This window comes from Engystomops pustulosus, chromosome 2 (assembly GCF_040894005.1).
Source record: "Engystomops pustulosus chromosome 2, aEngPut4.maternal, whole genome shotgun sequence".
Taxonomy (NCBI): domain Eukaryota; kingdom Metazoa; phylum Chordata; class Amphibia; order Anura; family Leptodactylidae; genus Engystomops; species Engystomops pustulosus.
The window spans coordinates 254178644-254203079 of NC_092412.1; the positions used below are offsets into that span (position 1 = coordinate 254178644).

The 24436-nt window shown below is 41.9% G+C and overlaps 1 protein-coding gene and 1 long non-coding RNA gene across 7 annotated transcripts in view; one reads left to right on the forward strand and one right to left on the reverse strand.

Moving 5' to 3' along the window:
• The window catches only part of STYXL2 (serine/threonine/tyrosine interacting like 2), a 65335-nt gene that overhangs the window by 21099 nt on the left and 19800 nt on the right, over window positions 1-24436 (forward strand). The window contains exon 3 of the mRNA XM_072138891.1: window positions 14845-14939. Coding sequence (XP_071994992.1) covers window positions 14845-14939 — 95 coding nt within the window. The remainder of the gene's footprint in view (window positions 1-14844; window positions 14940-24436) is intronic.
• LOC140119651 (uncharacterized) overlaps window positions 7212-24436 on the reverse strand; it is a 65731-nt gene continuing 48506 nt past the window's right edge. For 5 of the 6 annotated variants that reach the window (XR_011853411.1, XR_011853414.1, XR_011853410.1 and 2 more), the window contains exon 4: window positions 14837-14982. This is a non-coding gene — a long non-coding RNA (uncharacterized lncRNA). Of the gene's footprint in view, window positions 7410-14836; window positions 14983-24436 lie in introns of those variants that run through there. The other variant, XR_011853412.1, reaches the window with a different exon arrangement.

Sequence of the window (24436 nt, forward strand, 5' to 3'; positions counted from 1 at the left end):
TACAAAAAGAGTTAGAAAAATAGCACTATCTGTGCTAACATCATGATCATGAATAGACAGTACTATCTGTACCAGCATCATTATCATAAGAGGAAACAGAATTATCATTACAGACAGGAAGGCAGTACTAACTGTGCCTCCATCATGTACATGAATAGACTGTACTATCTGTGCAAGGATCATTATCATAAGAGGAAGCTGAATTATCTGTACATACAGGAAGGCGGTACTAACTGTGCCTTCATCATGTACATGAATAGACAGTACTATCTGTGCCAGCATCATTATCATACTAGGAAGCAGAATTATCTGTACAGACAGGAAGACAGTACTATCTGTGCCTTATCATGTACATGGAAAACACTTAGGCAGTACTGCCAGAGCTTACGTCATTTACATGGTGAAACAGGGACATAGTAATACCTGTTCTTTTACATAATTCAATTTTCCAGTAGAAACAAGGGGGTAGTAATATCTGTACCTTATTGTTCAGATTGTGTATTGGTAGACATTGCAATATATGGGCTAATTTCACTCAAAGTTGTGATCATTACAAGAGATTAGCACAACATTTACAACTTCTACCATGACACAAGAATTCCATCATTCTGGCAGTGTGACCCGATGGCGCCTGAGATGTCCTGGTAAAAGTCGCAGGGTGGTGGACGTCCATTCATCATGTCAAAATTACATTAAAAAGAGGCTCCAGCCATGTAGAAGCGAGGAGTCTGCTGCGGTCTCCATCCTTGCTCCAGAGTCAGTGTTTATTGCCGCAGATTATTGCAGTCACTAGCGCTGATTGTTTAACATCAAGCGGGAATGTTCCTAGTTCACATAACTCACAAGTAAAGGTTACCGCCACTATTATGTCTGCACTGAAGTTTTATGTGAGGAGGTGGAAGATACAATTGAACCATAAAGCATTGCTGCAGGCATTCTACTTGAAGGTTGGAGTGTTTGAAGCTGCAGAAAACTCATTCCATATGGAATGTGTGTGTGATACTGCCCCCTAGTGAGCAGAAATGGGAAGTGCCCATGCAAATCCTGCCCTTCATCACTCATTAGTATCAGATGTTACATTGTAGCCTCCAGTATAGATATAACAAGAGGATACAAATCATGTATCACATGGATAAAAGATACAATATCCTTTACATGGATATAAATGTATCGCTACGTAGTCGTGTAACTGAATAAGAAGCTGCAGAAGAACTTTCCACACAGGAGGAGACTGAAAGGCAGTAATATCTGAGCTTACATCATTAATAGGTAGAGCGGAGGAAGAAGTTCTTTATGTGCTGCAGATGAGGGGATCCAACATTCAAGTTCTGGTTTACCCACACGACCCAGACATACTGCCATCCCAACAGCCAGGGGTGTCCAATCAAAGCCATGGGTGGTAATTTGCCGGATTAGCTGATTGGCAATTTACCTGGATTGGCTGTTCGGAATCTACATAATTTACATAAGTAGGCATAGAGACAGTGATATCTGTACCCACCTCATTCATACAGAACAACATATGCGTGCACAGGTTCCTTTGAGCGTGCATGAGCACTGCACCAATCAGCTCCTGGGGCGGCGTCCAGTCACCGCATATATTCTATTTCCTCCAAGTCTTTTGGCTCTTGATTATCTTTTGTGCTTTTGCTGTGATTCTGACCTATTACTTGAAACTTTGGACTATTATACTGCCTTAAGATTTTGTATTCGCCTCAATCGTGAATTTTTTTTTTTTTTAATTTTACCTAACCTCGCTATTTGCCAGTCTGTCTCTCATTTGTTTGTCTTACTGTTCTGTTGCACAAATCTAGGGTAGGCACCGTCGCCCAGTTGTTGCAGGGACTGATAATGTGGGAAGCAGAGAGATCGCACTTCTTCTGTGTCTTAAAGAGAACCTGTCATCAGGAGCTCTTAGTGGCTCCCCCGCCCCCCATAGAGAATAGTGTACACATTGCCACACAGTTTTTATAGCAAAGCTTGCTTTTCTGAAAAAAAAAATGATAAGTTAGATCAAAGTTTACTTTTCTCTATGCAGAGCAGTGTCCCTAGTCCCCTGGGAGTGGCCAGTGTGGAGCGCAACCCCCCCCCCCACCCTCAGGAAAACTCTCCGTCATGCATCTATTTGAAATTAAGAAACCTCCCATGTCCCCCATATCTTCTCCCTATGTCACTTCCCCCCTCAGGATGTCACACATGTCTGCCCAATCCTCACTGGCCCCTTCCAGGGGACTAGGGACACAGCTCTCCATACAGAAAGGTAAACTTTCATCTAACTTATACTACAGAAGTATTACTATCTACATGGAAGGATAGTGAAAAAAGTATTATCTGTGCCTACATAATTTACATGGAAAGAGAGGTAAATAGTACTATCTGTGCCTACATAATTTACATGGAAAGAGAGATAAATAGTACTGTCGGTGCCTACATTATTTACATGGAAGGATAGGGAAATAGTACTATCTGTGCCTATATTATTTACATGGAAAGAGAGGTAAATAGTACTATCTGTGCCTACATTATTTATATGGAAAGAGAGGTAAATAGTACTATCTGTGCCTACATTATTTAAACGGAAAGGAAGGGAAGCATAACTATCTGTGCTTACATTACTTACTAGAGGACAGTACTATCTGTGCCAACAATTTACACAGAAAGACTGGAAAACCATACAATTCAGGCCAACATTATTTTATGATCTGTGCTCTCATCATGTTCCGGGGCAAGGAAGGGAAATGGTACTAATTTGTAACAATGTTAAAAAAAAGACAAGAATGCAGCAATAGTTGTGCCTTTATAATTTACAGGGAGGCAGTACTATCTGTGCTTACATCATTTACATTGTGGAGATACGATTGGAACTGTGGGAAGGCGGTGAAATACTAAACTAGATGAAGTTCTAAATGTGGAAAGGTTTTAACATGGGATAAATTAGTTATTTAATGTAGAGACAAGACATCGGTACTATCTGTGCCTTCAACATTTAAATGGTAAGAAAATATAAAATCTCTGTTTTTCTCATAGTGGACAGAAAGCAAACATCACACGATTACTGTAAAATCATTAGTGGTTATAATGGGCATCAACCATTGACTACCAGAAAGTAGGACTATCCCTTTAAGAAGAGACTGTGCAGCACAGTCACATGTGAGGCATCTATTTTTAATACCATGATATCAGCAGTGAATGTGAGGAATGAGTCACTGCTGTCAGTCACCGCACTATTTTAATGCTGCGCCTTCACCACCGCACTGCGACTTTAACACAGCAGTTAAAATAACAAAGCGATTTGCTCGCGGCGAGATATAGAAATTATGTATGCAAATATATGCATATTATTCACAGCAAATGTATTCAAATGAGAGCGGTACATGCAAAGATATGCAACTTAGATATGCAAAAATCTACCTAATTAACCTATTTAACTTATGGTGAGTGGATGGGGAAGTGTTTCATATGCAGAAATATGCTGGTCAGGGGCATTTACATATGCAGGGAAATTTACATATGCATGGAGGAACACTCATTTGCATATATAAACACTGGCATAATTTTACATAGATTATTGTGTGCCGCACTGTAATCATCCTGTCCTTAAAGGTCGCTCGCTGATTTACATTTTTAATAAATGAGCGACTGTAGTATTATCCTTCTATCTATAATATCTATTTATTATTCATATCTGCAGTCACTCTACATCTATCTGATAATCATCTATCATCTATCTTTCTATAATAATCTAATTATTATCTATCTTTCTATAATATCTAATTATTATCTATCTTTCTATAATAATCTAATTATTATCTATCTTTCTATAATATCTAATTATTATCTATCTTTCTATTGATCTATATCATATCTAACCATCTTATATCCATCACCTGTCTATCTATATAAAGATATTTCCTTTGATCTATTTCTCTTGTATAAATATCACACCTGTAGTGTTGATGCCGCCTGCATTGGGGACGCCCTAATCATAAATTACACACAAGCCCCTGCGCCCATCTATGCCAGGAGGGAACCTGCAAAGACTTCAGTGATTCTTTATTTTGCCAGATTTATGATGTGACCATAATTCAAGAGGGGGAAATGTCATTTTACTGCAGTAACTTTGTATCCCATATCTATCTATCTATCTATCTCCCTATCTATCTATCTATCTATCTATCTATCTATCTATCTCATATCTATCTATCTATCTCTCTATCTGTCTCCTATCTATCTATCTATCTATCTATCTATCTATCTATCTATCTATCTGTCTCCTATCTATCTATCTCCTATCTATCTCCTATCTATCTATCTATCTCATATCTATCTATCTATCTATCTCTCTATCTGTCTCCTATCTATCTATCTATCTATCTATCTATCTGTCTCCTATCTATCTATCTATCTCCTATCTATCTCCTATCTATCTATCTATCTATCTATCTCATATCTATCTATCTATATATCTATCTATCTATCTCCTATCTATCTCCTATCTATCTATCTATCTATCTATCTATCTCATATCTATCTATCTATCTCTCTATCTGTCTCCTATCTATCTATCTATCTATCTGTCTCCTATCTATCTATCTCCTATCTATCTATCTATCTATCTATCTATCTATCTATCTATCTAATATCTATCTATCTATCTATCTCATATCTATCTCCTATCTATCTATCTATCTATCTATCTATCTATCTATCTATCTATCTATCTATCTGTCTCCTATCTATCTATCTCCTATCTATCTCCTATCTATCTATCTATCTCCTATCTATCTATCTCCTATCTATCTCTCTCTCTCTCTCTCTCTATCTATCTACTATCTATCTATCTCCTATCTATCTATCTATCTCCTATCTATCTATCTATCTCCTATCCATCTATCTATCTATCTATCTCCTATCTATATATCTCCTATCTATCTATCTATCTATCTATCTATCTATCTATCTATCTCCTATCTATCTATCTCCTATCTATCTATCTATCTATCTATCTCCTATCTATCTCCTATCTCCTATCTATCTATCTATCTATCTATCTATCTCATATCTATCTAGAGGATAAAAGAAAAACAGCAGTCCTCCAAACAGATGGGGATGTAGAATGTATCATAGTTTGTGCGCCAGAATTCTGGCATATAAGCTTTGAAATTAACTTAACTTAATTAACTGCGCCAATTTCTTCCCCCTACGCCACCTTCACACCAAGTGGTGCGCCAGAGTGTGATAAAGGGTGTATCAGCAACAGTCTATTCATCCTCGAAAGAGACTGTTGCTGAAACGTTTCATAGAATAATGTAAAGTTCTGCACCTGGGGGCTAATAATCCAGATACAACATATGTCCTTGGGGGAGTAAATCTGAGAGAGTCCCAGGACCTGGGTGACAAGTAGATCATAGATTAAATAACAGCACAATGTCAATCAGCTGCCTCTAAAGCCAGTAGGATCTTGTCATATATCAGCAGTGGTATGGACTCTGGGGATAGGGATGTAATATTACCGCTGTACAAGGCATTGGTTCCGCTCACCTGGAATATGCCGTCCAGTTCTGGGCACCGGTCCATAACAAGGAGGCTCTGGAGAGGTTACAAAAATGATACAGGGGTATGGAGGGTCTCAGTCCTCAAGAGACGACTAAGAGGGAACATGATTCATTGATATAAATATATGAATGGTCCATACAGGAAAGTTGTTCCAGGTTCAATCACAGTAAAAGGCAAGGGGGCTGTAAGCTTATTTACTATAAGAACTGTGAGTCTGTGGAATAGCCGAGCTCAGGCGCTGGACACAGCAGGGAGAGGAGAAAGACTCAAGAAGGGTCTAGATGCCTCCTTACAGCAAAATAACACTGACAGTTATGTTATAATATAGAATTGTTTCCCTTAAATCCCTTCCTCATCCAATGGATATGTATCTTTTTTTGGTCAATCGTACAATCTGTAACTTTGTAACTTTTTAGCCACAAATCAGTGAATCTATAGCCTGTGGCACAGATTAAGGTCCCATATCTGGGTGATCGGTGGGCGGGGGGTTAACACTCAGCGTTTTTTTTAGTAAAACCCCCCCTGCCCCCTGGTTCTGTGATTGGTTCTGGTCCTAGGACCACAGTATTGCAGCTCAGTTCTAGCAGACAGCCATCCAGTTTTACAGCAGTTACAGTAAAGTGCAGCTCACGTGTATCCATAGGGATGAGGTTTCCATCACTGAGGGTGATGTGTGTATTTATATGGAGGGGTCAGATCTATGTAAACCCCGTGGGTCGGAACGCGTCGCCATGCTCTGACCTCTATGAATAGATTATGTCCTGGGCATCGTGTACATTGTTCTGGATATAAATGGAAGATGAAATAAATGTCGGACATTTTATGTATCCGGAGCTTTTTTCACTTTTCTTCTCCTTCTTTGTCCCTTTCACCAATTTCCAAACACTCATTTTATGGTCTGGAGACATAAACATCAGCGCGTAGAAGGTGAGGACTAAAACGTGTCTGACAGGGGGGGCACATACTTATCTCTTATATCCGTATTGTAATCAGCCCCATTAATCCCTGTCCCTGGTGGGATCAGCGTCTCCCCCTGGTCACACTTTCTGATGGCGGCCATAACACAGCAGATGCTTCATGGTCGATATCTCTACAGCCCTCAGGGAAGGATCCGCTCACCACACGGACACTGGACAGGACTTCCTGAGAGGTTCTGGATGTGCAGATCTATTATGTATCAGTATCATATCTATCTCCTATCTATCTATCTATCTATCTATCTATCTATCTCCTATCTATCTATCTATCTATCTATCTATCTATCCATCTATCTATCTATCTCCTATCTATCTATCTCCTATCTATCTCCTATCTATCTATCTATCTATCTCCTATCTATCTATCTATCTATCTCCTATCTATCTATCTATCTATCTATCTATCTATCTATCTATCTATCTCCTATCTATCTATCTATCTATCTATCTATCTATCTATCTATCTCCTATCTATCTATCTATCTCCTATCTATCTCCTATCTATCTATCTATCTCCTATCTATCTCCTATCTATCTATCTATCTCATATAAATCTAATTATCCAGTATTGAAAAAATATACACAGCTCAGTGTTTAACCCAAATTACTAACTACTAGATATTAGATTTAGAAATAACATGCTAACAATAAAAATTGAACATATGAATGTTCCAGAGTTTTTTATTTTACATAACTTTTCTAAAATTCAATTTTTGTTCGTTTATATATTTTTCCATATTATTTTTGTCACATTTGTGCACCATAAAAAATAATGATGCAAACACAATGCACACGGTATCATTTTCAGCAGCTTTTCTTTGATACATTCCAGGCTTTGGGCCCCACATGAACTTGTTTCAATATCCTCTAATGATCCTGGAAATAACAATAATAATTATAGTAATAATTGACACTTCTCTATATCCCATTTCTAAAATTCCAAATGGAAAAATTAATCCCTGTATTTTTTTTATGAATGTTTTATTTTATGCAGAAACATTACAATTAGTAATTGAGGTCCTTGAATATTTTGTTCTTTTTTATTTTTAAGTTACATTGTAAAAAGTTTTTCTTCAATGAAAAGTTTTAATAAAATCATTTTTTAAAAATAGTTTTTCCCATTTGTTCATCGTATCCAGTCCTAATTCCACATCCGCAGAATCTCACGGCGTCGTATAAGCCCCTCTTGTAATTTCTGCCTTTCTTGGCGGCTCGCGTTGGACAGAACGATATAAAACTGCTGTTATTTGCCGTTACAATGTGTCAGCGCCGAGTGGCTGATGTATCACCGGCCGCTGATGGATATTTCTCACACTTTTCTAGTTAAAAATCCTTAGGATTAGGCTTGGACTAAAAAATACACAACAACACAACACTACATGACATTAATACTCGACAATCCTTAGCATTTACCAAATACTCTAGGATTTCGGTTTCTTTTTCTCTATTTATACCTATTTATACATTTTTATATATAATCTACTTATTTGTTATTCTTAAATATCACATTTCTGTGTAAAGCTGAAATATTCCTCGAACCGTGAAATAGAAAGCATAAAATCTAATAAAATTTAAAAAACGACTTTTTTTTTTAATTTTATATTGTTTCCAATTATCTCTAAAATTGCTAAAATTAAATTTCACTTTCATGTTCTATATTTGAAATATATTTATTTTATTTATTCATTTTTCTTTTTTATACTGTATGTATCTTTTATCCTATACTGTATGTATCTTTTTTAAAAAAAAAAAAATTCCTTTTCTTTTTTGGTTTTTGCAAATTTTTTTGCGACTTCTCTGGCCGCACACTGGTTTCCCTGCTTTGCACCAAATTCATCTTCGAGCTGCGCCTGCTGGATGATGTTGGCGCTTGATGTATCACTGATACATCAAAGAAAAATGGGCAAATACACTCCAGTCCCCATCAGTTTTAGGAGACTGTTTTGTACAGGTTGCGCCAAATATTGCGCAAGATTCAGAAAAAAAGAGTAAAAACTTGTGCAAAAAATTCTCAATTATCTAAGTGAAAATAGGCAATAGATAAATCAAAGAGCAGGAGTACTAAAAAAAAAAAAAAAAAGCAGGTACAAGTTGCAAGACTAAGATACATCTACCTGCTCCTATATGATTTTTTATTATAATATTTCACTCTTATTTTCTATATTTCTATTATATTTTATATATTACATATTTATTACTATATTAAGCAAAATATTTATTTTTATTAGTCTTTTCTATTATATTATATCCTAATAATTATTAATTATTATTATTATTATGATCACCACCTAATTTAGATATTTTTTTTCCATATGCTATTTTTATTCTATATTTTGTCATTTAAAAAAATTATTATATATTTTATATATATATATATATTATTTTCAATATAATATATTAACATATAAATATTTTGACAACTTCAAAAGAATTATCTTAATCCAAAAAACACGTAAATAAGTAGAAAATGCTGCAGTTTTTGTAGGACTAATAAAACAATAATAGTATTACTTAAAATATATAAAATATAGTAATAATATAAAAATCATAAAAAATCCTATTAGTTATGTTTTTTTTTAAATTACAACCCAAGTGGAAGATTTCTTACAGCAAAGCAAAAAACAAACCAAAAAAAAAAAAAAATATGTGGCATTTTCTGCCCTTTAATTCTCTTCTGGGCTAAAAACGCAAGATGAGGCGTCCATCTCCGAACTCCCAGAATGCTTTGTGAATGACATGAAAAACACAAGGCTTGATGATCCTTCCCTCTCGACCTGTATCCAGATGGCTACCCTGGTATCGATCCGCTGGTAATATATAACATGATGAATGTGGAGGCTATTTCTGTCACCTTGGATACGGAAACCACCGGCGCTCGCTGATTGAATCCCCTGCCATTATTTTCACTGCAGAAACAGGTTTTATTTTTTGGGGGGATTTTTTTTTTTTTTTTATATTTATCCTTCTGATATGTTTTTGTACCAAGGTTGCATATATCAGCGAGCAGTTTGGCGGTCGTATAATTGGGATTTTTTTGGATTATTGCTGGGGGGGGGGGGACCGTGAAATAAATAAATACATTACAATAGCAAAGAAAAAAATGATGAAAACAGGAGAATTATTACCGGCTAATGGAGTTGGGTTCTATTTTTTTTTTTAGTCAGAAGCCGGAAGGTTAACCCTTTACCGAAAGTAGCACCGATAACAGTCACAGATATGGACATGTCTGGATATGTGTAGATATATCTTATAAAACACAGGGTACAGGCGGATTTTTTTATCATATAAGACCCTACGTGGTGGATACATTATAAAAAGGAAGAAATATTTCAGAAACATAAGACATTGTAAAATGATGAATAAAAAAATGATACAAAAGTAAGATAATTATGAGATGGATTGTAGATAGATACATACAATGTAGACAATATATCGATATGAGAGAAACAGATAGACAGTAGATACTTAGATGTGAGGAGGAAGGATTGCATTCTGAAAGAGAAAGAAACAAAGAGAAGAAAAAAAGAACAAAAAAGGTAGGAGAGAAAGCAAGAAAGAGATAATAGTAATAATAATAATAATTCCTTTATTTATATAGCGCACACAGATTACGTAGCGCTGCGCAGAGCTTTGCCAAAGAGAGAAAGAAAGGAAAGAAAGAAAGATGTACAGGAGAGAAAGAAATGAAAGGTAGGAGAGAAAAAATAAAGAGAGAGTGAGAAATCAAAAGAAATGAGTGAGACAAAGAGAGAGAAGAGGAGAGAAAGAAAAAAGAAAGAAAGGCAGGAAAAGAGAAAGAAGACGAAAGAAAGGCCAGAAAGGATAGATAAATAAATGACAGGAATAGAAAGGGAGGAAGGAAGGAAGGAAGGAAAAAAGATAGATATATAGGAGAGAGAGAAAAGAAAGGTAGGAGAGAAGGAAATAAAGAGAGTGAGAGATCAAAAGAAAGGAGAGAAAGAGAAAGGAGACAAAGAAAGAAAGAGAAAGAAAGAAGGAAAGGAGAGAAAGAAAGGAGAGAAAGACAAAGAAGGAAAGAAAGAAAGAAAGAGGAGAGAAAGAAAGGAGAGAAATGATAGATAAATAAATGACAGGAATAGATGAAGGAAGGAAGGAAGGAAGGAAAAAAGATAGATATATTCGAGAGAGATAAAAGAAAGGTAGGAGAGAAGGAAATAAAGAGAGTGAGAGATCAAAAGAAAGGAGAGAAAGAGAAAGGAGACAAAGAAAGAAAGAAAGAAAGAAAGAGAAAGAACGAAAGAAAGAAAGAAAGAAAGAAAGAGAGAAAGCAGGGAGACAAAGAAAAAGAGAAAGGAGAGAAAGAAAGGAGAGAAATGATAGATAGATAAAGAAAGAAAAAAAAAGAAACAAAGGAGAGAAAGAAAGAAAGAAAGAAATTGGGATAAGTACAGAGAGGAAATGGATATGACCAAAGTTCTTTTTTTACATTTGGAATAGATAGAAGAGTTTAATAAGAGCTAAAATGTAACAAAATAAGAGAAAAAGATTTGTAGAAAAATAACTAAATGAGATAAATTTAAAGATAAGTGGAAATATAACAATTTTGATATTTACGAGATAGAATACAGAACAATAGTTTATAGATACAGATACAGAGATAGATATAGAGATAGATATAAGATACAGACACTACGTGTTGGTGGATATTTCTGACCTCCGCAGACAATAAGCCGCGAGATCTTCTATTTCTTATTTTCTTGCAGCTTTTTCCTGATGATAAACGTGATTGGCCATTGTGACTTTTAACTGTAAAGCAAAGAAATGTTGCCATGGTAACTGCTAATGCAATGGAGGGGGCAAAGTCACTGCTGACCACGGGACTTGTTGGCTGCGGCTTTCATCTATCATCCTGAGGTCTGTGTATAACATGTCACAGGTGTCCCTGAGCTCATACCTGGTCCTGTCTCTGCTGCACTCACCTGCTGCCAGGGGCTTGGGGTTTGCTTTGTGGCTGCTGCAAAGTATAAACAAGCTCCTCGAAGATGATCCCCTTTGTGTGTTGGATCAACACTATAAGAACTAACTGTTAAGCCGCCATCATGGCCCGAGGCAGGACATCAAAAATACAGGACCAAAATAAAGACAAATAACCACACCCCACCCACAAAAGACCCCCAAGATGGATACAGACCCCAGACCTCCTGTATTATAAGGACCAAACCCCAAAATATAGACCCCAGTCCAGAACCTCTAAATACAGACCCCAGACCAGAACTGCTAAATACAGACCCCAGACCATAACCTCTAAATACAGACCCCAGACCAGAACCTCTAAATACAGACCCCCGACCATAACCTCTAAATACAGACCACAGACCATAACCTCTAAATACAGACCCCAGACCAGAACTGCTAAATACAGACCCCAGACCAAATTCCAACATATAGGACCCAGAAGAGAACCTCTAGATACAGACCCCAGGTCAAACTCCAAAAATCTGATCCTCAAACAGGACCTCTAAATACAGATCCCAGCCCAAGTTGCAACATACAGACCCCAGACCAGAACCTCTAAATACATTTTCCAGTCTACTCTTCAAAATACAGACCCCAGGCCAAACTCCAAAATGCAGACCCAAGACCAGAACCTCTGAATACAGACCCCAGACCAGAACCTCTAAATACAGACCCCAGACCATAACCTCTAAATACAGACCCCAGACCATAACCTCTAAATACAGACCCCAGACCATAACCTCTAAATACAGACCCCAGACCAGAACCTCTAAATACAGACCCCAGACCATAACCTCTAAATACAGACCCCAGACCAGAACCTCTAAATACAGACCCCAGACCAGAACCTCTAAATACAGACCCCAGACCAGAACCTCTAAATACAGACCCCAGACCATAACCTCTAAATACAGACCCCAGACCATAACCTTTAAATACAGACCCCAGACCATAACCTCTAAATACAGACCCCAGACCATAACCTCTAAATACAGACCCCAGACCATAACCTCTAAATACAGACCCCAGACCATAACCTCTAAATACAGACCCCAGACCATAACCTCTAAATACAGACCCCAGACCATAACCTCTAAATACAGACCCCAGACCATAACCTCTAAATACAGACCCCAGACCATAACCTCTAAATACAGACCCCAGACCATAACCTCTAAATACAGACCCCAGACCATAACCTCTAAATACAGACCCCAGACCATAACCTCTAAATACAGACCCCAGAACATAACCTCTAAATACAGACCCCAGACCATAACCTCTAAATACAGACCCCCGACCATAACCTCTAAATACAGACCCCAGACCATAACCTCTAAATACAGACCCCAGACCATAACCTCTAAATACAGACCCCAGACCAGAACCTCTAAATACAGACCCCAGACCAGAACCTCTAAATACAGACCCCAGACCAGAACCTCTAAATACAGACCCCAGACCATAACCTCTAAATACAGACCCCAGAACATAACCTCTAAATACAGACCCCAGACCATAACCTCTAAATACAGACCCCCGACCATAACCTCTAAATACAGACCCCAGAGCATAACCTCTAAATACAGACCCCAGACCAGAACCTCTAAATACAGACCCCAGACCAGAACCTCTAAATACAGACCCCAGACCAGAACCTCTAAATACAGACCCCAGACCAGAACCTCTAAATACAGACCTCAGACCAGAACCTCTAAATACAGACCCCAGACCAGAACCTCTAAATACAGACCCCAGACCAGAACCTCTAAATACAGACCCCAGACCAGAACCTCTAAATACAGACCCCAGACCAGAACCTCTAAATACAGACCCCAGACCATAACCTCTAAATACAGACCCCAGACCAGAACCTCTAAATACAGACCCCAGACCAGAACCTCTAAATACAGACCCCAGACCAGAACCTCTAAATACAGACCTCAGACCAGAACCTCTAAATACAGACCACAGACCAGAACCTCTAAATACAGACCCCAGACCAGAACCTCTAAATACAGATCCCAGACCATAACCTCTAAATACAGACCCCAGACCAGAACCTCTAAATACAGACCCCAGACCAGAACCTCTAAATACAGACCCCAGACCAGAACCTCTAAATACAGACCCCAGACCAGAACCTATAAATACAGACCCCAGACCATAACCTCTAAATACAGACCCCAGAGCATAACCTCTAAATACAGACCCCAGACCAGAACCTCTAAATACAGACCCCAGACCAGAACCTCTAAATACAGACCCCAGACCAGAACCTCTAAATACAGACCCCAGACCATAACCTCTAAATACAGACCCCAGACCATAACCTCTAAATACAGACCCCAGACCATAACCTCTAAATACAGACCCCAGACCATAACCTCTAAATACAGACCCCAGACCATAACCTCTAAATACAGACCCCAGACCAGAACCTCTAAATACAGACCCCTGACCATAACTTTGAAATACAGTCTCCAAACCAAATGGCAAAAAACAGACATGTGAACTTTGGACTATGAAGATTGCAAAGAAAAACAAAAACACAACCCGACCCCCTACATAATTACAGAAATGCCTAATACCCCCAACCTTTTCCTACATTAACCCTCCATACCTGACCCCATAGTTTAAAAAGGGATGACCAGCAAAAAAAAAGATAAAATGCGTTCATATGATATTGGCACGAAAACACATAAAGTATTTCAAAACGTTGATGTGTCACATGAGTTTTTTATTGTCCGGAAGCTTCTCAGGGACAGTCTCCTCTCAGCACTCACACTGCTCCTGACATTCCTATTACAGCTTATATTATAATATTGGAATTCATAGATTTTTATGGTCTAGAAGCCTCACATGATCTTCTTCATACCAGGCACCGAATACTGGAGCATGGATATACAGGCAGTCCTTGGGTTACGTTCTGTATGTTTGTTCTTAAGTTGAATTTGTATGTAAGTTGGATCTGTATATTTTATCATTGTAACTACAGACCAAAATTTTTGGTCTCTGTGACAATTGTATTTTTAAAAATTTTGGATTGTCATAAGAACCAGGATTAACAATAAAGCTTAATTGCTGACACATTTAATAACTGTTACAGCTGATTATTGTAGCCTCGGGCTAAAGTACAGTAATTACCAATATCCAGAGGTCCGTTTGTAACTAGGGGTCGTCTGTAAGTCGGGTGTTCTTAAGTAGGGGACCGCCTGTATCTATATACCTCTATCTACTCCTTTATATCTCTACAGTCTCAGGACATTATTTTGTATTTTCCTGTAAATTCCACTGGTTTTCTAAAACAGTTCCCTTGCGTTTGTACCTGCAGCTTCTCCATGGTGTCAGACGCCTACACCGAGAGCATCTTCATGGAGCCGATCCACCTGTCATCCGCTATCGCCGCCAAGAAGATCATCAGCGAAGGTAACGTCATGCAGGACCCTGGGGTATCAGGACCAACGAGCATCTACATAGCGGAGAAACCTATAGTCTATCATATAGCATGGATGTGTAGGACTGAGATAGATAGAAAGAAAGATAAATGATAGATACACGGGGTACGGAAAGTAGTCAGACCACTTTATATTTTTCAATCTTTGTTTCATTGCAGCCAATTGGTAAGATCAAAAATGTTCTTTCTTTGCTCATTAATGTGCCCTCTGCCCCCCCAGTAATGTGCCCTCTGCCCCCCAGTAATGTGCACTCTGCCCCCGCACCAGTAATGTGAACTCTGCCCCCCAGTAATGTGCCCTCTGCCTCCCAGTAATGTGCACTCTGCCCCCGCACCAGTAATGTGAACTCTGCCCCCCAGTAATGTGCCCTCTGCCTCCCAGTAATTTGCCCTGTGCCCCTCACTAATGTGCACTCTACCCTACAGTAATGTGCCCTCTGCCTCCCAGTAATGTGCCCTCTGCCCCCCAGTAATGTGCCCTCTGCCCCCCAGTAATGTGCCCTCTGCCCCCCAGTAATGTGCCCTCTGCCCCCAGTAATGTGCCCTCTGCCTCCCAGTAATGTGCACTCTGCCCCCCAGTAATGTGCACTCTGCCCCCCAGTAATGTGCCCTCTGCCCCCCAGTAATGTGCCCTCTGCCCCCCAGTAATGTGCCCTCTGCCCCCCAGTAATGTGCCCTCTGCCCCCCCCCCAGTAATGTGCACTCTGCCCCCCAGTAATGTGCACTCTGCCCCCCAGTAATGTGCACTCTGCCCCCCAGTAATGTGCACTCTGCCTCCCAGTAATGTGCACTCTGCTCCCCGTAATGTGCCCTCTGCCTCCCAGTAATGTGCCCTCTGCCCCCCAGTAATGTGCACTCTGTCCCCCAGTAATGTGCCCTCTGCCCCCGAGTAATATGCCCTCTGTCCCCCAGTAATGTGCCCTGTCCCCCAGTAATGTGCCCTCTGTCCCCCAGTAATGTGCCCTCTGTCCCACCCAGTAATGTGCCCTCTGTCCCACCCAGTAATGTGCCCTCTGCCCCCAGTAATGTGCACTCTGCCCCCCAGTAATGTGCACTCTGCCCCACAGTAATGTGCCCTGTGCCCCCCAGTAATGTGCCCTCTGTCCCCCAGTAATGTGCCCTCTGTCCCCCAGTAATGTGCCCTCTGTCCCCCAGTAATGTGCCCTCTGTCCCCCTGTAATGTGCACTCTGCCCTCCAGCATTGTGCACTCTGCCCCCCCCCAGTATTGTGCCCTCTTCCCCCCAGTATTGTGCCCTCTGCCCCCCAGTAATGTGCACTCTGCTCCCCTGTAATGTGCACTCTGCCCCCCCGGTAATGAGCACTCTGCCCGCCGGTAATGTGAAATCCTACCCCTAGTAATGTGCCCTCTGCCCCCCCCCCCAGTAATGTGCACTCTTCTCCCCTGTATTGTGCCCTCTGCCCCCCAGTAATGTGCACTCTGCCCCCCCAGTAATGTGCCCTCTGCCCCCCAGTAATGTGCACTCTGCCCCCCCAGTAATGTGCGCTCTGCCTCCCCCAGTAATGTGCACTCTGCCCCCCCCCAGTAATGTGCGCTCTGCCTCCCCCAGTAATGTGCACTCTGCCCCCCCCCCAGTAATGTGCACTCTGCCCCCCAGTAATGTGCGCTCTGCCTCCCCCAGTAATGTGCACTCTGCCCCCCCCCCCCAGTAATGTGCACTCTGCCCCACCCCCCAGTAATGTGCACTCTACCATCTTGACAGTGAAAAAGTAGAAATGTAGATATTTTTGTTAATTTATTAAAAAAGAAAAACTGAAATATCATATGGTCATAAGTATTCAGACCCTTCAAAGGGGCAAAGCGCACATTACTGGGGGGGCACATTACATGGGGACAGAGGGCACATTACTGGGGGGGCAGAGTGCACATTACTGGGGGACGGAGGGCACATTACTGGGAGGCAGAGGGCACATTACTGGGGGGCAGAGGGCACATTACTGGGAGGCAGAGGGCACATTACTGGGGGGGCACAGTGCACATTACTGGGGGGGGCACAGTGCACATTACTGGGGGGGGCAGAGTACACATTACTGGGGGGGCAGAGTGCACATTACTGGGGGGCAGAGTGCACATTACTGGGGGGGCAGAGTGCACATTACAGGGGGGGCAGAGTGTACATTACTGGGTGGGGCAGAGTGTACATTACTGGGGGGCAGAGTGCACATTATTGGGGGGTAGAGGGCACATTACTGGGGGCAGAGTGCACATTACTGGGGGGGGCAGAGTGCACATTATTGGGGGGCAGAGTGTACATTACTGGGGGGCAGAGTGCACATTACTGGGGGGGCAGAGTGCACATTATTGGGGGGGGGGGGCAAAGTGTACATTACTGGGGGGCACTGGGCACATTTATAAGCAAAAAAAGTTAGATTTTTTATCTTACTAATTAGCTGCAATGAAACAAAGATTGAAACATTTAAAGGGGTCTGACTACTTTCCGTACCCGCTGTATATTACATACAGAGATCAATGGATAGGAGATAGATAGGAGATAGATAGATAGATAGATAGATAGATAGATAGATAGATAGATAGATAGATATGAGATAGATAGATAGGAGATAGATAGATAGGAGATAGATAGGAGATAGATAGATAGATAGATAGATAGATAGATAGATAGATAGATAGATAGATAGATGATAGATAGATAGATAGATAGATAGATAGATAGATAGGAGATAGATAGATAGATAGATAGATAGATAGGAGATAGATAGATAGATAGATAGATAGGAGATAGATAGATAGATAGATAGATAGATAGATAGATAGGAGATAGATAGATAGATAGATAGATAGGAGATATGAGATAGATAGGAGATAGATAGATAGATAGGAGATAGATAGATAGATAGATAGGAGATATGAGATAGATAGATAGATAGATAGATAGGAGATAGATAGATAGATAGATAGATAGATAGATAGGAGATAGATAGGAGATAGATAGGAGATAGATAGATAGATAGATATGAGATAGATAGATATGAGATAGATAGATATGAGATAGATGGATAGATAGATAGATAGATAGGAGATAGATAGGAGATAGATGGATAGATAGATAGATACATACATACATACATACATACATACATAGGAGATAGGAGATAGATTGTAGATATAGACAGATTTTATAAAACTCTCTCCAAAATCAGCAGTTCTTCCTTTTTGCCCCACTTTCTCTCCCTGGTCTTATCGGTGCCTCCCCACCCCCTTCATGGCAGACAGTAATTTATTCTCTCAGGGGGGCAGATTCCTTCCTGACCTCTCCCTTAGCAATTGAGTTAATTTTGGAGGTCGCTCGCCCCTGCAGTGTAATTTGTGGCAGGTAACCAGCGCTACCAGTGAGTGTGAGAAAGGCATGTGTAATGTCCCCTCCTCACAACTTTCTGCTGACTTCATGTTCAGTTCAATAAAGATTATAAATCTACAGGAAACACTACATTCTCCATCAACAGAATAATATAATCTTCATTTCTAACAAGCATGTGTTACACTCCAGAGCTGCATTCATAATTCTGCAGGCTTCAGATGTAATCTCTCAGCATTCTCTTCTTGCATTATTGATATACAGAAATGTCATTTATATACCAGACACTACAGAGTCATGTAATGTTATACAAAGTAACTGGGGCAACTCCACAGGACTGTGAGTGCAGGATAAGTACTGATCTTGAATTACATCCTGTATTATACTCCAGAGCTGCACTCACTATTCTGCTGCTGGTGTAGTCACTATGTACATACATGACATTACTTATCCTGTACTGATCTTGAATTACATCCTGTATTATACTCCAGAGCTGCACTCACTATTCTGCTGCTGGTGTAGTCACTGTGTACATACATGACATTACTTATCCTGTACTGATCCTGAGTTACATCCTGTATTATACCCCAGAGCTGCACTCACTATTCTGCTGCTGGTGCAGTCACTGTGTACATACATGACATTACTTATCCTGTACTGATCCTGAGTTACATCCTGTATAATACTCCAGAGCTGCACTCACTATTCTGCTGCTGGTGCAGTCACTGTGTACATACATGACATTACTTATCCTGTACTGATCCTGAGTTACATGCTGTATTATACTCCAGAGCTGCACTCACTATTCTGCTGCTGGTGCAGTCACTGTACATACATGACATTACTTATCCTGTACTGATCCTGAGTTACATCCTGTATTATACTCCAGAGCTGCACTCACTATTCTGCTGCTGGTGCAGTCACTGTGTACATACATGACATTACTTATCCTGTACTGATCCTGAGTTACATCCTGTATTATACCCCAGAGCTGCACTCACTATTCTGCTGCTGGTACAGTCACTGTGTACATACATGACATTACTTATCCTATACTGATCCTGCGTTACATCCTGTATTATACCCCAGAGCTGCACTCACTATTCTGCTGCTGGTGCAGTCACTGTGTACATACATGACATTACTTATCCTGTACTGATCCTGAGTTACATCCTGTATTATACACCAGAGCTGCACTCACTATTCTGCTGCTGGTGCAGTCACTGTGTACATACATGACATTACTTATCCTGTACTGATCCTGAGTTACATCCTGTATTATACTCCAGAGCTGCACTCACTATTCTGCTGCTGGTATAGTCACTGTGTACATACATGACATTACTTATCCTGTACTGATCCTGAGTTACATCCTGTATTATACTCCAGAGATGCACTCACTATTCTGCTGCTGGTGCAGTCACTGTGTACATACATGACATTACTTATCCTGTACTGATCCTGAGTTACATCCTGTATTATACACCAGAGCTGCACTCACTATTCTGCTGCTGGTGCAGTCACTGTGTACATACATGACATTACTTATCCTGTACTGATCCTGAGTTACATCCTGTATTATACTCCAGAGCTGCACTCACTATTCTGCTGGTGCAGTCACTGTGTACATACATGACATTACTTATCCTGTACTGATCCTGAGTTACATCCTGTATTATACCCCATAGCTGCACTCACTATTCTGCTGCTGGTGCAGTCACTGTGTACATACATGACATTACTTATCCTGTACTGATCCTGAGTTACATCCTGTATTATACTCCAGAGCTGCACTCACTATTCTGCTGCTGGTGGAGTCACTGTGTACATAGATGACATTACTTATCCTGTACTGATCCTGAGTTACATCCTGTATTATACCCCAGAGCTGCACTCACTATTCTGCTGCTGGTACAGTCACTGTGTACATACATGACATTACTTATCCTATACTGATCCTGCGTTACATCCTGTATTATACCCCAGAGCTGCACTCACTATTCTGCTGCTGGTGCAGTCACTGTGTACATACATGACATTACTTATCCTGTACTGATCCTGAGTTACATCCTGTATTATACACCAGAGCTGCACTCACTATTCTGCTGCTGGTGCAGTCACTGTGTACATACATGACATTACTTATCCTGTACTGATCCTGAGTTACATCCTGTATTATACTCCAGAGCTGCACTCACTATTCTGCTGCTGGTATAGTCACTGTGTACATACATGACATTACTTATCCTGTACTGATCCTGAGTTACATCCTGTATTATACTCCAGAGATGCACTCACTATTCTGCTGCTGGTGCAGTCACTGTGTACATACATGACATTACTTATCCTGTACTGATCCTGAGTTACATCCTGTATTATACCCCATAGCTGCACTCACTATTCTGCTGCTGGTGCAGTCACTGTGTACATACATGACATTACTTATCCTGTACTGATCCTGAGTTACATCCTGTATTATACTCCAGAGCTGCACTCACTATTCTGCTGCTGGTGGAGTCACTGTGTACATAGATGACATTACTTATCCTGTACTGATCCTGAGTTACATCCTGTAGATCTTTTATTTTATATAAAAGTAAAAAACATAACAATACAAACCAAACATAATATACAATATATACAATCTTACCTGCTGGTCCAGCCACATTCACTCCTAGCAAAACAATAACTTACAATACACCGAAATGAATAACACCAAATACCACAACCCCCACCCAACCGATTATCACAACCTAAACCAATAAACAATAAGACAAGCCACACCCACAAATAAACATAAATGACTATAAATATACATAAACCCACCCCACACCCTCTAATAACAAACCACCCCACACCCGTTTTTTTTTTTTTTTTTTTTTTAAATATATAATAACAAATACACACATCACTACACTAAACTAAATCCCTCGCCCGCACCCTCCCCTTCCCCCCAGACACTGGTCTAACGTCCAAAGTTTGCGTTAAGTAGTCCAGACCAGTGCCCAGGGTCGTTCATAAGTCCCACCACCATCACCCCCCTCCCAACCTAACACTGTGTCCCAAACCCCACTATATACAATATATACAATATATACAACATAACATAAAGAAAACAGAATACAAATAAAACCTGAACAACATAAATACAAACCACATAAAGCCCAGGTTCGGCGCCTGCAAGCCCAACATCACTATAACCTCAGGACACAAAACAAAAATCTACAGTGTCAGCTTCAGCCCAACACCAGGAGAGGAGATGACAGACTAAGGGACACTAAAGGAGAACCCCCTCCAAAGGAGAGAGGCCCTCCCCGTGCCCAGCCTCTCATACTCCAGAGAGCGCACCTTCACCAGGTCACCCAGAATGTTCCTAACCACCTCATCCACCGGGAGGGTTTTACGCTGCGTCGATACTAAACACCGTGCGTTCCACGTGTGGTACCTGACCACTAGACTAACTAAGAATAACGTGCAGCGGTCCCGGCCACCCAGGCCTCTGAATGCTCCATAGGCCCACTCCGCATAGGAGAGACCGGCCAACCCGGGCCAATGGATGGAAGCGCCCACCCGGTTGTACACCTCTGTGTTAAAGGGGCACTGAAGCAGGAAGTGGTCCATGCTCTCCAGCAGGCCACCGCACTCCTCCCGGGGACAACCCCTTTCCTCAGAGCTCCTACACTTCAGATTGTCCCTCACACACAGCTTTCCATGGAAGCAGCGCCAAGTCACGTCCCAAAACTTCAAGGGGATCCTGATGGAATTCAATAAACTCAAACCCACCCCCAGATCCCGACTTGGGCAATCCCTGAGGGCCAGAGGCTTCTGGAAATGGGTCAACAGAACCCTCTTGTCAAGGAGCTTCCTCGACATGGTCCTGATCTCCCACATTCCCAGACCCCACCGGCGAATCACCTTCAGAACCGGGGTAGCGTAAGCCGGAAGATGCCCATGCGGTGTACGGAGATCCTTCACTTGCCCTCCTGTCTCCCATTCCTGGAAGAAAGGCCGAAACCATCCCCTACAGGAGTATACCCACGGAGGAGCCCTCTCTTTCCAGAGGTTTGCTACATTGATCTTAAGAAAGGTATTCACTAGGAACACCACAGGGTTGACCATACACAACCCTCCTTGTCTCCTCGTGCGGTAAGTAACCTCCCTCTTGATAAGGTTCAGCCTATTCCCCCATAACAGCTGGAAGAACAGACTGTAGACTCGAGTCCAGAGGGGCTCTGGCAACATGCACACACTGCCCAGATATATCAGCAATGGGAGCATGTAGGTTTTAATCAGGTTAACCCTTTCTCTGAGGGTCAAAGACCAACCCTTCCACTGGTCCACCTTCTGAGCGGCGATCTTAAGCCTGCCGTCCCAGTTTTGCATGGGGTAATCCCCCTGGCCAAATTCGATGCCGAGAACTTTGGCAGAGTCCTGGGGCCCTGGAAGAGTGTCCGGGAGATCAAAGCCTGGACCTCCCTCTCCCAGCCAGAGACTCTCACACTTATCCCGGTTGATCTTGGACCCAGAAGCCTCTGAGTAGCGGTCAACCTCTGACATCACCCATTGCGCCTCCCCTCCCGAGGACACGAAAACGGTGACATCATCAGCATACGCTACCACCCTTAGAGTGGCTTCCGGTGCTGCCCGATCCATCCCGACTCCCACCAACGGCCCACGATCAACCCTCCTAAGGAATGGGTCAATCGCGAACACGTATAAAAGTGGGCTCAGAGGACAACCCTGGCGAACACCAGACCCGACCTCAAAAGAGCGGCCAATCCAACCGTTCACAAGCGGGAAACTCTCTGCCCCTGCGTACAAAACTTTCAGCCAATTGACAAACTCCCCCGGCAGGCCATACCTCAGAAGGACAGACCAGAGGTACTCGTGGTCAACCCGATCAAACGCTTTTGCCTGATCCAAGGACAGCAAGTACCCCTTCCAGTTACCAGCCCTGCCCTGCTCCACTGCCTCCCGGACACAAAGCACAGCACTAAATGTACTGCGGCCTGGAACAGAGCAGTGCTGGGTCCCCGAAAGGAGCCGGGGCGCAAACTGCACCAGCCGATTAAACAGCACCTTTGCCAAAACCTTTCTGTCCGTATTGAGAAGCGTTATGGGACGCCAGTTCTCAATAAGAGATCGGTCCTTACCCTTTGACAGGATGATCAGGGCAGACCTCCTCATTGACTTCGGCAGAGTGCCCGAGGAAAGACACTCATTGAATACCTCAGTCAAGAGGGGAACCAAGGCGTCCTTAAAGGTCTTATAAAACTCAGATGTTAAGCCATCCGGACCTGGCGATTTCTTGAGGGCGAGCCCTTCAATCGCCAGGCTGACTTCCTCTTCCCTGATCATCTCTGTCAAAACATCAAGAGAGGGGTCTACTCCTGGCTCAGGGACAGTTTCAGCCAGGAAAGCCGACATCACATCCCGATCTAGATCCTTCCTGCCCAAGAGGTGCGAGTAGAAGGATCTGACGACCTCCAGAATCCCTGATCTGGACCTTTTCAGGGATCCCGTACTGTCAACCAGTCCTGTGACAACTTTACTACTCACTGACATCTTGCAGTTTCTGTAAGGGTCGGGCGAGCGGTATTTCCCGTAATCCCTCTCAAAAACCAAAGATGCGTGTCTATCGTACTGACACCTCTTCAGCAAGGATTTCACTCGGGAGATGTCCTCACGACTACCTCCAGTCGAGACGAGATGCTCGAGTTTCCTCCTCAGGCCCTGATACAGGCGGTACCTGTCCAGGCTCCTGAGGTTCGAGAGCTGGCGGAAGAATCTCGCCACCCTTTTCTTGAGCATCTCCCACCACTCTGACTTACTGCTACAAAGGCCCAGCAATGGTACCTGGCTCTGAAGAAAGTCCTCAAAGGATTGTCTGATCTCCGCTTCTTCCAGGAGAGACGAATTGAGCTTCCAGTAGCCTCTTCCCATCCGGGGGGTCTCTGTAACATTCAGAGAAAACAAAATTAGACAGTGGTCGGAGAACTCCACCTCAACAACGGACACTGCTGAAGAAATGGCTTCCTCCTTTAAATAAAACCTGTCTATTCTAGACCTGCAGCTACCCCTATAATAGGTGAACCCCGCGTGGCCTGGGGTGTGCCGGATGTGGACATCCACC